At 38.4% G+C, this 15423-nt stretch overlaps 1 protein-coding gene across 1 annotated transcript in view; it reads left to right on the plus strand.

Annotated features, from left to right (window-relative positions):
- SND1 (staphylococcal nuclease and tudor domain containing 1) overlaps nt 1–15423 on the plus strand; it is a 423230-nt gene that overhangs the window by 185291 nt on the left and 222516 nt on the right. Inside the window, exon 12 of the mRNA XM_069462550.1 lies at nt 3342–3442. Coding sequence (XP_069318651.1) covers nt 3342–3442 — 101 coding nt within the window. The remainder of the gene's footprint in view (nt 1–3341; nt 3443–15423) is intronic.

A 15423-nucleotide genomic window follows, 5' to 3' on the forward strand; every position in this document is an offset into this window, starting at 1 on the left:
TAAACAAGGATCAGGCTCTGGGTCAGCCTTTTGGTCATGTATTTGCCAAATACTTGTATACCAAACATTTCAGGAATATCTGCTTTAAAAAGGAAGAACACACCCATATGAATGTGTTTCTTCTCTTCAACTCATGCCATTCCATATGTACTTAACCCCAAAACACAAAGTTCAGGTTTTCATTTAGTCAGATGAAGACACTGATAAGATTTACAGTGTTTTCAATTGAAACTGTTTAAACTGTGGCTCATTTTCAAGTGACTGACAGTCAGAGATGAGTATCTAGAGATGAAAAACTCCAAGGTAGAGGAACAGATCTTGGAATCCACAGGAGAGGGTCATAATGCTAATTACACATTGACTTTAATTCCTGATTTGTCATAGCTGCCTGCAGGTGTGTTTCTTGGCTATGGGCTAGTCTCAGGGCCTCATTTGTATCTGAGATTTTCTTTAATGATGTTGTATCCACAAGGAGCTCTTTAATCTCTGAGTTATTTGCGGTTCTTTTTCTCTAGATATAGGAACCAGTTAATTATTGGCAGATGAATGTAGTTGTTTTTTTGGTTATTGAAGATTAAGTTTGTCTCTCTTCCCACTGATTCCCTGGAAGACGGTTTTGGAATAGCACACCAGTTTGGCCTTCTGGCCTGAGAGATCGCAGGTGTTCACTTTTGTTTGTTATTCCTCCATTACTCCCCGAGTCATCTCCACCATCACCACCACACATGTGGCCTTCTTGATGAATTAGTGCTCTATCTGGGTAGAGCTCATGTTCCTCTATGCAGTGTTTCTGTGCTGAGAGCTGCTGTCCCACCTCTGTGTGTGTGCTGAGGATGAGGCTTGGCATTGGCAGGTGCAAGGTAACCTTGAGAATCACTTAGGTTATTTTTATGCAGTGATGATTTTTTCCCCCTGGTAATAGAACTGAAGGCTTGTTAGATGGATTGGGTGAAAACACAGAAGATATGTGGACCTCTTCCCTCATCTCCACATATGTATTACTTCCCGCTGAATGCCCCTAAACTGGACTATACTGTCGCTGTGTGTGTGTGTGTGTGTGTGTGTGTGTATGTGTGTGTTTAAAGACAAGGTCTCATTCTGTTGCCAGGCTAGAGTGTAGTGGTGTCATCATAGCTCACTGCAACCCCTAACTCCAGGGCTCAAGCAATTCTCCTGCCTCGGCCTCCTGAGTATCTGGGACTACAGGCATGCACCACTACACCCAGCTAAATTTTCTTTTTTTTTTGTAGAGATGGGGGTTCACTCTTGCTCAAGCTGGTCTCAAACTCCTGACCTCAAACAATCCTCTTGCCTCCAGCTAAATGTAGTTTTTAAATTCTTTTTTTAATTTTTAAAGTTTTTATTTATTTATTATTTCAGAAACAGGGTCTCATTCTGTCACCCAGGCTGGAGTTTAGTGGCTCATAGCTCACTGCAGCCTTGGACTCCTGGCAAGCCCATACTGTAGTGCTAAAGGGTACCACATACTTGTTTCTTTTGATAAACAAACATGTTTATCTTAAAATGCTTCATAAAGAAAAAGCATTGTTCAATGCATTCACATCCAATTATTTAATATATGCTAGGATTAAACAGTTTTTCCATTTTATGCTCCTAACTTCCTATCCGTATATATATCCTTTATTAATTCAAAACCTAAAGATTCTTCTGGTCTACTTGATCACCACCACCCCGCCCCCCCCCAACACTCCCCCAAATGTCAGAACTCCATCTGTGTTGGTATTAGACCTAGTTAGCTGCGTCTTTTTTATTTATGTACTGTGAAACCAAGCATCTTTGTGATTGTCATCTTGTTTTATTCTTGATAATTCTTAACCTGGTCCTTGAGAAGCTATGGCAGACTGAAATTACATGCAGATTTTCTATGGAGGCAGTTCATATTTTAAAAACAGACCCAGAAAAGGTTAAAGATCTGCTTTATCATAATGTCTAGCAGTCCTGCAGGAATGTTGCAAACCATTTCTCTGTCAAGTAGAATTTCTGTGAGGCCTTATGTGTTCAGCCAATCATCCTGCTCTTTTGGTTATGAGCTTTTTTCTTTCTTTTTGAAATAGCCTTTATCTTTTTAGAGCAGTTTTAGGTTCACAGCAAAATTGAACAGAAAGTGGAGAGATTTCCTGTATACCCTCTGCCCCCACCATATATACAAAGTCCCATACTGGAGTGGTATATTTGTTACAATTGATGAACCTAGATTGACACATCACTCAAAGTCCATAGAGTTCATGCTTGGTGTTGTACTGTCTGTAGGCTTTGACAAATGTCTAAAGGCATGTATACCCTGATATAGTGTCATATAGAATAGTTTCACTACCCTAAAAACCCTGTGTGCTTTACTCATTCATCTCCCCCACCCACAACTCCTGTCAACCACACATCTTTTACCGTCTTCATAGTTTTGCCTTTCCCGGAATGTCATATAGTTGGAATCATATATGACACCTTTTAGATTGACTTCTTTCACTTAGTAATATGCATCAAGGATTCCTCAATGTCTTTTCATGGCTTGATAGCTCATTTCTTTTTGCCACTATATAATATTCCATCACTTGGATGTACCACAGTTTATCCATTCACCTAGAGGAGGTCATCTTGGTTGCTTCCAAGTTTTGGCAGTTATGAACAAAGCTGCTGTTAACATCTGTGGACAGGTTTTTGTGTGAAAATAAGTTTTCAACTCCTCTAGGTAAATTTCTGCATGTAATTTCAGTCTGTCCTAACTTCTCAAGGACCAGGTTAAGAATTATCAAGAATAAAACAAGCTATATTCCTGGATCAAATGGCAAGAATATGTTCAGTTTTGTAGAAACCACCAAATTATTTTCTAAAGTGGCTCCATCAGTTTGCATTCCCACCAGCAATAAATTTAAGTTCCTGTTGCTCCACATCCTTGCCTGCATTTGGTGTTGTCATTGTTCTGGATTTTGGCCATTCTAATAGACGTGTAATGGTATTTCAATGTTGTTTGAATTGCCAGTTCCCTAATGACATATGATATGGAGCATCTTTCCCTATGCTTGTCATCTGTATGTTGTCTTTGGTGAGCTGTTCAAGTCTTTTGCATTTTTTAATAAAGTTGTTTTCTTGTTGAGTTTTAAGAGTTCTTTATATATTTTGTATAACTGTCCTTTATCAGTTATGTCTTTTGCAAATATTTTCTGCCTATCTATTGCTCAGCTTTTTATTGTTTTTTAAAATCCTAGACCCAGAAAGTCAAACTGTGAGTGATTTGATCTTTCACAATTGTGCAGGCATATGTGGCTGCTAGTGAGCTGTCTTGCAAACTCCCAACCCTAACTCCCTTGATTCTTTATTTCCAGGTCAATGTGACAGTGGACTACATTAGACCAGCCAGCCCAGCCACAGAGACGGTGCCTGCATTTTCAGAGCGTACCTGTGCCACTGTCACCATTGGAGGAATGTGAGTGTTCGGGCTGTCAGGGACTCAGCTGTCTCTCAAGTAGATAAGGGTTCTCTGCCCATTCAAATCTCTCCTTCCTTTCACTCTGCATTGCTTTCTCTTGCTCTTAACCCAGTGGTTTATAATTATGTGCCTGTGTAGCACTTTGTATTTGCAAAGTACTTTATAATCACTCATTAGGTAATCATATACTTTCGTTATTATTGTTATTTAAGATTTATTGGGCTCTGTGTGCTTGGCACTATGAAGTACACATTATTACTATTAATAATGCCATTTATTGAATATCAATCAGGCCCTATCCAAAACTAGTTAAAAAGATTCTCTGCATATTGGTTTAGGAAATTCATTTATGTAGGGGGATTGGGGGGTGGGGGAAGAGGGAAGAAGAGATAAAGTTAATAGAGGAATGTAGTAGGTAGATGGTAGGGTCTTCCTATTCTGCTGTACTGGCTGTAACCTGATTCTATTCCAAGGTCTCTTGGCAGCCTTGTTGATAAAGGGCCTATCAAGGGAGGTATCTGATAGGGGAAGGAGGAAGCCTGCTGGGCTATGCTTCCACAATAAATATTAAAACAATCAGTCAGACCCCAGTAGCAGTTCTTACTTTGCATAAAATATACCAGCGCTGTAATTGTTTCCTTCTCTATTTAACAGCCTTAAATGCTATTTGTTACCAAACTGTTATTTTTCTTTTCTTTTAAGGGGACATAGTGGAGGGGAAGAAAAGAATAGGTTTCTCATCAGAACAAAGATTGTCTTATTGAAAGTACAATGAAGCCCATTAGGAGAAATACCTCTAAGCCACAGCATGCCTCTGAAAAGAATGAGGATCTTGTAACTATTTAGCTTCTAGAAAGTCTCCTACCACACAGGAGCCTTTTTCCTCTTGTTTTTGCTTTCACATTTGGAAATTATTATTTTTAGCTACTGTTACCATTCCTATATTTATTAATGTTGTTGTTAATGTTCACACAACAAAGAGAGGTTTCATCTTTGCCAGGAGGAGCTCAATATAGAGTTTTGATGTTATTACCTTCACACCGTCACAGGCATCAGGTTTTGTTAGGAGCAGGGCAGGTTCTTGACAAATCAAGTGGTATTTTTGAAATGGGAAAAACTAGGACATATTTTGGTCATTCTTCTATCTGTATAACTTAACAATAATGATTTTATTACCGATTTATCACCACGTCTTAGGAACTGGATGCATGCCTCTCTACTGTAAAGAGTTGGAATGTTTGTATTCTCCTATATTAAAATTTTTACAGTCACTACTGGTGAAAACGACTTCACTATTGTAAAAAACACAATCTCTTTATTTTTGGCAAATGGCCTCCACCAATGTTTATCTAACACTCTATTAGAGTGGATTATCTCATTTGGTTACCAATGAGGTAGGTATATTTTTAAAATAAGTTCATGCTGATTAAAGGAGATATTCAGGAAGCATTTTATTAGGATTCTTTTGTTTTTAGAATAATTTGAGACAGATGACTTTTTAAAATTTCCAGCGTAGAGTGTTGTGGCCATGCTCTGTGCCATAAAGCCTTGAGATTTCAACTGCGTTTGTTTTGGCTGTACTGAGATTATTCCTTCAGCCTTCCTCTCTGCAGAGGTGGAGTCACTCTGTGTTCCAGTCTGGGTTTTGATTACATTCTTGAGTCTTTGTAAGAAGGTGTCAACCCTGTTTTGCATTTAGTTGTTTAACAACACAAGTTGTCCGGTCTTAATCCAATATCTGTACTCCAGGTTCCTGCCAGGCAGGATAACCTTGAGTTTTCTGCTTCCTAGTTCTTGTAATTGGATTGTATGAAATGTTATTTTTGTGATTCACTGAAGTAAATTTTTTTCAAATTATAGAAGTATATACAAGTTTAGAAGAATTTTAGAAGTATTCTTCTAGATATTTAAATTGTTTCCTTGGATTAGATCAGCCTTGCAGGTACCCGGAATGAATTATAATTTTCTTCATAGGGTTGTTTCTACTGAGCTAGACTTTGTGGTTTAACTGCTAGGCTGCAATCACGAGACATGTAAAGAATCTACTGATATTATTGAAGCCAGCCGTCACTAGACTATTGTTTCCCTAAAGATAAAGAATTTTGTCTCTTTTATTTGCTATTATGGCCCCAGTATCTAGCACATGGTAGAAGCTCAATGAATTTATTGAATGATTTGTTCACTGCATTGCAAATCATCCCTTTATGAAGCATAACTAGGAGTATTTGTATGTCTCGTTACCTGGGATGGCTACAAGTTTGTTTTTATCTAATCAATACTATAAAACTTGTAACTAATAGTTTTCTTCTTTTATTTTGTGATTGGAAGCTCATTGCCAAAGATAGGCCATCTGCAGCAAGTGGACTTAGTAGCATGCTTTTTATGTTCTAACTTTACTCATAGCTTCTATTTATTTTCCCTTTGCCTTGACTTTGTTCTCATTTATCTTTTCTCTGAATTTTCTACACTTTAAAAAATCTCTGCAGGCCAGGCGTGGTGGCTCACACCTGTAATCCTAGCACTTTGGGGAGCCGAGGCTGGAGGATCACTTAAGGACAGGAGTTCAAGACCAGCCTGAGCAAGACCCTGTCTTTACAAAAAATAGAAAAATTAGCCAGGTTTGGTGGCATGCACCTGTAGTCCCATCTATTCGGGAGGCTGAGGCAGGAGGATTGCTTGAGCCCAGGAATTTGAGGTTGCTGTGAGCTGGGATGATGCCACTATACTCTAATCTGGGGTGACAAAGTGAGACCTTATCTCCAAAAAATCCAACTCCAAATAATATTATATAAAAATTGCAATATTAATAAATAAGAATCTCCAAATATTCACCTTATATTCAGAATTAAGGTACACTACTAATAGCCTTCTATCTTACTTAATGGTTAATTATTTATAAACACTGTCTAGAGAAGGGAACTTTTTAAAGACATGTCTCAAATATTTTATTTATTTTAAACATAAAAATGTGACTATCTTTCTAAATCTTTGCTATCTGGGCAGCATGGACCACCTATATGATATCCTGGTGAATTACATAACTATTTAGAATGAGGACTTCAAAACACTAATTATAGAACACTGTATCTTTGTGATTTACATCCTCCTCATCTGTTAAAATTGTCCCACTCGTATATATTTTGTAACCACTTTAAAGCCATTTCTCTTTATTAAATTTTTGAAGCATGCAAGTGTTTTCATAAGCACACATTCTTTGTGTGCTCATATTTCAGTGATTAATACAGTATTTAATGAAGTACGTAATTAAAACAACAAGCACAACCAGTATAAACTAGATTTGAGGACAAAAACAAATGGCTTGTCTGGTTGGCACAGAAGTGCTCAGGGTGTGTTTGAGTAGCCCTCAGTCACTCATTTGCTGGGATCATAGAATATGTGAGTCAGTGGAGGGAAGTGTTAGGTAAAAGAGTCTCTGTGGTATGCATTGCCTCTCTGAAAGGTGAACTTTGTTCAAGCTCGAAGAAATGTGGAATTAAGAAGAGATCCAATCTAAATTATGTCTCTTATAATCTGTGGGTTTATGTAACTCCATTTAGGCCCTCACAGCACCTAGTGGCTTTCCTGTTATTAAAGAGAACAGCAGACTTCTCTAAATGTAGAAGAATTTCTTTGAAACTGGTGATTTTAGGGAAAAAAGAAGAAAGAGGCAGATGAGATGGTATCTCTTAAAGGGTTATTTCAAAGCCGATTGTTAGATGTATTTCACATGCAAAGTGTGTGAATTGTCTGTATCCCCAAGTGGGTTCAGTCTAATCCTTTTGTTTCTCCTCTTGATGTATGGGGCGAGTTGAGTCACAGGAACTTAGAAACGACTTACTTGTGTGACACAGGCTATGGCTCCTTATCTCTTGCCCTCTAGGGAATCAATGGAAACAAAGTTCATGGTTCCTCTAATAGATTAAAATTTTTTTCTTGATTAACTTCACTGTGGAGTTGGCAAGAGTTGTTATCTGTTAATCAAAACAGTTTAAATAAAAAATAAAAAGATCAAACTTTGCAACGTTTCTCAGTCTCTGACTCTTGGGTTGGGAATTAGCTGATCCTTTTAGGGTTGGTTTGCGACATGAAGCTGTCAAGATGGTGCTTCCTGTTAATTACTTTTTATTGTATTTAAGACACTTAAATAACTCTTCTTGTGATTTAGTCGGCTCTGTAATTAGCTGCAGTGATTAAAATCTTCTTGCCAGAGCCTGCTTGAAGAGTGAGATTTTCTGGGGTGACCTTTCCCTGTGCTGGACTTCCCAATTACTTTGATTTCCAATTTGGCAAACCCATATAATCTATTAACTCCTTGCTCATGTCTTTCTGCATATCACATTTTCAAAGAAAGGTGTTAAAAGAAAATGTATTCACATTTAAAATGGGGCACCTACAAAATATGACTAGGATCAACCCTCACACATACAGACATGCATTCTCACCAACACTTTACCCTTCACGCCTGGAAAATTGTCACATATCTAGAAGATATATTGTCACTAAGGCACTTCTCCATTGTTTCTCATTATGTGAAATATTTCACCGTGGTAGAAAACAATAGACATGGCCCATCTTGTGCAAGTCAAAGAATGGCACAGAGATGGAACTGTGCAATATTAGTGATTTGGAAAATTCCTGTTTATTTTATGCAGGAGATCACATCTTTTTAGAGAGATAATTTGTTTTTTTACAAGTATTTATTCTCACTCAACCACTTCCTTGCATTGTCCATCTCTCTGATCCATGTATCACCACTGCCACCCACCTTGATGTCTGCCTGAGTATAGGGCCTTGCTACCAGAGGTACTGTTCAAGTTCTATGGGGCTTGGAACATCTTAGGTGACCTTTTTGCTCTAATGATTATCATCCCACAGATTCAAAGCTGTCTTTATGAACTTCCTTTCTGTCTCATAGACAGTGTTTAACTTTATTATATTTGTATGAATCAGACTATATTAAACTTGCAAGGAATAAGGTTTCTATTTCTTTGTTTTCCTTTTTCTTTTTGGGGGGAGGTTCTAATTTGCAAGGATACTTTTTTCTTCTAGTTGTTCTATTAGTGACTGAAGCCTTAGGTTGGATCTTATCTTTACTTTGCTAAAATCATCTTTTTTTAATCCTAGTTTGGTTTTTCTCAGTCACAGAAGGAATAAGTATCATACTACGCTCAGCTTTTCTGACTAGAGTTCTGTGGCTTTGAGGCTTTTACTGTCAGCCAAACCTCCTGTATCTCAGAGTTTTCAAATCTTAAAACCTACTGCTAATATCTCACTTTCAAGCTGCACTTGGGAAGAAAGTGTCCCCTTGAATCCCTCTTTTCTGGCCTAGTCTTCTTACCCAGAGAGTCCCACAACAACCTGAAAGTTCTCTTTCAGCACTCGAGGAAGTATGGTGAGAGCATTAATGGCAGCAGCTCGGCCAGGAGGTGGATTCTGAGAGATAGCCAACCCCTTTTCCCACAGATTGATCACTTACACTTTATCATATTTAATGAAACATGGTGGTGAGTTTTTCCCCTTTCTGCTTTGAAGAAAAACAAGACACTGGAATGAGGATTCCCCCCTCCCCGCCCCTTAAATCAGAAATAAGCTGCTAACCAACCCAATCCAAGCTTTCCCCCTTCCCCAAAAGAGCAGCTTAGATGGTTTCCCAGAAGTCGTGGGTAGCGTGATTAATATAATTGTGCTACTTCTCTTACATTGAATAGTAGAAGCATGCCTGTCCATTCTGAGGACATCAGAAGCATCTGTGGCATTTAGTTAACAAAAATTCGTAAAGAAGTAGTGAATTAACAGGGCCTGTCCTCTGCTAGCTCACGTATAGCAATCATTTTAAGAGACTGGTCCCATAAGGCACTGTAAGAAAGAACTTGGCTGTTGCACAGGGTTCAGGATTGCAGTCAGGAAAATACTGTTGCGTTTTAGACAAATCTGTCTCTTTTGTTCAAATATTTTGTGGCTGTCTATCTATGGAAACCTCATGCTGCCAAGTCTTATTTTCTTTAAAAACTCTTGGTTTCAGATTACTTTATTATCATTTCTGGATGGAAGTTCAATTTAGCTTTTTATAATAGTACCCTTGAATCCTACAAATCAGCAAATCCTTTGCTGAGGCACGTGAGAGCTTTTTCTTTTCCCTTTTTTCTTTTTACGGTATCAGTTGAGTAGAGTGCCAAGCTGTAGATGGATGACTTGAATATTTACTGAGCTGATCCTTAGGAAGCTCCCCCTTACCATTTAGAACCTAGGAGAGAGTAAGGCTTTTCTCCAAATCTATTTGTGTTATAACTATAACTTTTGCTTCATGTCTCATTGTAACATTTCTCTAAATGCTTTACAACTTCCTTTGGATTTTTGTCCTATAGTCAAAAAGATACCTTTAACTTAATCTTCCAGGTTATTTGCTTAGCCAGCCAACCAGCCATGCATATTGACTTACTTTATTCATCCTCATTCTCTTGCTTGTTCATTCATCCTACTTGTTCGTTTACCCACTCAAGTCATTAGTTCATTTATCAAGTATTTATGGAATGCTTGATATGTAGTAAGCACTGTGTTAGGCATCATGAATATATTGGTAATTCTAAAACTGAAAGGATTTTCACCTCTCCTAAAATTTATGGGCTATTCTTTTAATCTAGCCCATTTTACCTTTTTTAAAATTTCAGCACTTAAATTTAAATTTTTTGTTCGTTAATTGTTTTAATAGCATTCTGTTCCTAGTTCATGAGTACAATATTTTCTCTAATGTCTCTGAGAACATTTAAAATTAAAAGAAATGACATCCTCGCCTATTATCTGATGTATGTTTCCTCCATGATTAGATATTCTCTTTATTTTATTCCTTTTCTTTCAAAAGTCCTCAAAGGTTTGTAAACCTTCACATATATTTATGAAGGAACGACTGTGTCGCTCACTAGTTGGAGAAGACCTGATCTTCCTGTGCAGGTGTGTAGGTCTGCTTTCCATGACATCTGTCACGAAAGGGAGTGCGTGGGCAGGGAGTATCAGAGGCAGGCTTCCTTGTAGGGTGCCTGAAAGCATCAGGGCCTGGAGCACAGAGGAAGCAAGCAAATTATGGACCCCACTAAAATGTCGAGGGAAGGGGGCTGGTAAAGAGCTTTCATGTATTTCCCGGGATCCTAGTATGAGAGGGGACACAGGAGCGGGCTGTGATAAGCTTTATGGAGCCTATCTTGAATGCTCTGCTTCTGCTGTTCTTGCAGGTAGCTTGTCTATCTAAGGTTCTTCCCAAGTTAAATACCTATCGTCTGTTCTTCTATAACACGTGCTTCTTTGAAATGAATTAACTTATGACATTGATAATTTGGGGGGTGATGTTGGTGTAAAGTTGAAGTCATATTGGCTTATAAGCAATATTCCCAAGTTTAAACAATAAAGGATATGCTTTCTCACATTTAAAGAGAGAGCTTTAGCAATATGTAAAGACTTAAAAAAGAAAAATCTGAAAATGTAAAGTTGGGAAATGTACAGCAGTAACTTCTGCTAGCGTAAGTTGTGAGCTATTAATACTTTGTGCCTTCAAGAACCTTAATGCTTTCTGCCATGTTATGGGTAAGTTCGGTAGCTAGCTGCAAGTGTTGTTGGAAGAGCTGCGAAGACACATCTAGTATTAAAACAATGGGGTAACGAAGAAGGCTAAACCCTGGATCAGATTTTATCTTCTGATTAAAATGGGCTCCGTTAGAAGCCAAAATCCTCTAGTACCTCATCTATAAGGAAGAGAAAGCATGAGAGGCCCGGGGTTTTAGGCTGCTCTGCCAGTAGAGATTTAACCATGCTTGTATTTTTACTAGTGCCTGGGCTACAAAGTTCCATAGGGTTTATTTAAGTGGATGACCCATAACCCTATTTTTCCCACATCCCCATTTGTTTAGAGTTTTCTGTGCAGTCGTGTGGAATGTGTGTGGTTTGGGAACACACATACAAGTATATGATAGTGGCACTGCCTATACTTGTTCATAAGAGTATTTCCTGGGTTTTGCCAGGGGTCAAAACCCTCTGCCCCTGCCTGGTCTGTTGGCATCACAGGGAAGAGGGAGAGATGGGGGAGATTCTGGCTGACCAGCCCAGCTTTTCTTTCTTTCTTTCTTTTTTTTTTTTTTTTTTTTTTTTTGAGGCAGAGTCTCCCTCTGTTGATGGGGCTAGAGTGCCATGGCGTCAGCCTAGCTCACAGCAACCTCAAACTCCTGGGCTCAAGTAATCCTCCTCCCTCAGTCTCCCGAGGAGCTGGGACTACAGATACTCGCCACCGTGCCCAGCTAATTTTTTGTTTCTATGTTTAGTTGCTTGGCTAATTTTTTCTATTTTTAGTAGAGACAGGGTCTTGCTCTTGCTCAGGTTTTTCTCGAACTCCTGACGTCAAGCCTCGGACTCACAGAATGCTAGGATTACAGGTGTGAGCCACCGCATTGGCCCAGCCCAGCTTTTCTGAATGTGGTTCCTAATTAATTGCTGGGATGATGCCCCTTAAGCCCACTCACTGTGGTGCTTTGTATTTGTTGATAAAGGCCGTTAGAGTGTTCTTACTTCTTAGTGTTTGTGCTACGGTTTCTCCAGCAATCTGATCTTATCTGCGTTTTGATTTTCATGATTTGCATAAACTTTCTGATATGCTGTTAACACACTTTCTTATTTTTCAGCATCATTAGAGCTTTATGCTTTTCCATATCTGTCTTTTCTCTTATTTCAGTGGGACCTTGTAAAAGATGACATATGGACTTAAGTTCTCAGTTGGCCTTTCTGACCTCCCACAAGCATTCTTTCTTTCTTTCTTTGAATAGTACAATTGATGTGATAAGGAGAGGAGACATTTGACATGGTTACCAATAAGTGAAACTTCTGGGTCTTTTATATGCCATTTCTCAGCCCCTTTCTCTTTGTAATTCCTGTGGTCAGCACAGTACAAAGTGTTAAGGGAAATAGGAATAGAGTTTTTATAGATTTTTCTAACTCCCAGTAGTGATGCTACTTAAAAGGGTTTGCTCCAATTCATGCTGAGTGATCTTTTAAAAAGTAATAAAACTTGTAGTAACATTTTCAAAAAGTTTAGAAAATAGGGGAAATTACCCATTATTTCATCCTACTATAATAATAGCTACTATTTTCGGGGTACTCCTTTTGAGTGCTGGTTATTTTTTAAGAACTTAATTTAGGAGCAGAAAACCTTTGACCACTTGGCATAGTGTTGAGATGAAGTCTACGGCAAACTACTGTTGAATCATAAAAAAAAATGTAGACATTGGAAGTAAACAGGCCTGAGGTAAAACCTCACCTCTACTATTAGATACTGTGTAATCTTGAGCGTTAGTTGTTTTCTGTAAGTTAGAGAACATCATAGGGATGTTGTAAGGATTAAATGTCATGTTTTATTTTAAATGTTTAGCACAGTGACTAAGACATAATAATCAAATATTAATACTTAAATGAGCCCTGAGCCTCTCCAGGGAGCTGGTCACTGTTGACCTAATTTCAGATCCAGTGGTCTTTTCCAACCTTTCTTTTTCTTCTCTCCCACTTCTCTCCTACATATCTGGCCATTTCTTTTAGCTCAGACTTTTTGCTTTTGTGAGGACTTTTCTTGAGTGTTTTTATATTCCATTCTCTTCTGATTTTTCACCATCTCCGTGGCCAACTCCTCCACTGGATAGTACTGCGATGTAACGGATTGTTCTGTGGATGAACTCAGTAAGTAGTAGTTGCCCAGTGTTTCATTTTAAAAAAAGAAACAAAATGCCGCATTGGATTATGGTCCAGATTTTGTCATACTGAGCCATTTTATTGTTCCATTGGAGGCACTTCGGTTTAGATTTATCTCTTCTCTTACTTTTTCAATTGTCATGATGGCTAAATTACATCCATTTTCCCCCTAAATATTGAATGTATACTATGCTCCCTTAAGATAGTAATGATTGATAAGTACTTGCATAAAAGTAGAAATAATGGATATTCATGAGTAATTCTTAATGTTTCAAGAAGCTTAACACACATTTACCATTTAGTAGGCATAAAATTTATTTCTTAATAAAAACAATTTATTGGATACCTTTCAAACCAAAAGGTTTGCTAGCCGGCTCCTTCCCTGGATGTGCTTGCTGTAGCTAATGAGCTAGCTATCTACTTGCTACCTATTTATCTGAGGTGGTAAAAAGACAGAGTGCTACCAACAAAAAATTTTAGGGAATTTTTTTTTATACCCCCACCTTAAAAGGCTTACTCAAAGTCATGGTCTGTGGAGCTTTTAGAATGACTCTCTTGGCTGTGATGCCTTTGTGAATTTTTGTGCCTTCAGTGAAAATGTGTTTAAAAGAGGGAAACACGTGGAACTTGGAGGAATTTAGCAAATATTGGGACCCTGGAGGTGCGTATTTATGACAGAATTTGGATATGTTTAAGGTCATGAGCTTCATAAAGGGACATGGGACTGCCTTCTGTTGGATTTCCAGTGTAGGTTTTACATGGAACCTTTTGACTTTCTTCTATATTTGCTTACATATAAACGGTGATTCAGGATACTGATGCTTTAATGTGAGCTTCTATTATATTAATCACGTGATTTATAAGCCATTACATATCAGGTCAGTAGCAAGGCGAACTGTATTACAGTTCTCACACCATCCCTTTTCCTTCCCAAAAAAGGGGGGTGTGGGAGGGGATCATCTTGAATTGACTGCAAAATCACCTTTTTTTTAAAAAAAAAAAACAAGAAGCAGCTATACAATGCATTTATTTCTGTCACCACTTTTTCCGAAACCTCCCTCTGAAATGTTTGTGTTCCTTCATGTGTCACTTAGCATACTCTGCAGCTGTGGAAGGATCAGATCATTGAATGAGGATTGACCGCAGTCTCTATAGTGGCTTATGGTATTCCAAAGCAAGGAACCAAAACAACCCCTTCCTCCCCAAAGGGAAGGAGAGAATACTAAGAAGTTTCAAAACCCTTAACCTTTTGCTGGGTTCATTTGTTGCTTATACTAGAACTATGAATTGTTAAGTTAAAAAATATTCTGGTTTCCAATTCTTAGGAAAAATGTTGACCATTTTTTGTACATTTTATTTTCACTGAGTTAGTTTTGTAAGTGGGGTCTTGTCTCTAGAGCTTTTACCTGAAGAAGTTCTGTACTTTGTTTATACAGTGAAAGTCAACAGCAGCTGCCATAATCTAGACCTCAGCAACACTGACGTTGGGTTTGGTCCAGTTGCTAATGGAGTCTGGGGAACAAAAACACCACTCCCCTGCTTCCATGGTGCCAGCTGGCTGGATTGTGGGTCATAAACCATAATGGGGTAGGTAGTGGAATTCCTCTTACTGGACCTTTTTTTCCTTTCTGACCCATAAAACTTATCTTGAGCTTCCACCCTAAGAAGCAATGTGTGTTAAATCACACAATCTTCTAACTTATCTAAAATGATTGGACTTGGTAGAAGAATGAAGAGTTATATTTCCAGTTAGTAGCATCTCAGTATTTCTCTGAGCAGAATGACAGCCTTCCAGAATCTAGACTATTATTATTTGAGTTTCTTCCTCTAAACAAAGCATTGTTTATGTACATCAGCATTTACCTTAACTGTAGGGGATGTTAGGATGACTCTTTGGGGCTACCCCATCCCCATTTTGTACTTTACTAGACCTCTCCGGTTTGGCTGGTTCTGCTTTCACTGTCAGAGCAGATCATTCCAGATGCCATTATGTAATTTTCTGTCTTGGGGTATGTGTTTGTGTGGGTGGGTGGTTTTGTTTTGTTTTTAAGTGGTGGTTAATGTCAAGCTAATAATAAACTGGGTACGTAGGCCTGGTTTTGTCATAATGGCCACGAGTCAGCTTATTTATCCCTATTCTTTAGAGAGATGGAGAGCCATTCTCTCCCACCCCCAAGTGATGTCTACATTTTGGAGGGGGCTCTTGTCATCACAGCTGCCTAGGAAATGCAGCATGGCAGTTGGCAGTTCTATTCTGA

The sequence above is a fragment of the Eulemur rufifrons genome, chromosome 29, assembly GCF_041146395.1.
Source record: "Eulemur rufifrons isolate Redbay chromosome 29, OSU_ERuf_1, whole genome shotgun sequence".
NCBI classification, from domain to species: Eukaryota; Metazoa; Chordata; class Mammalia; order Primates; family Lemuridae; genus Eulemur; species Eulemur rufifrons.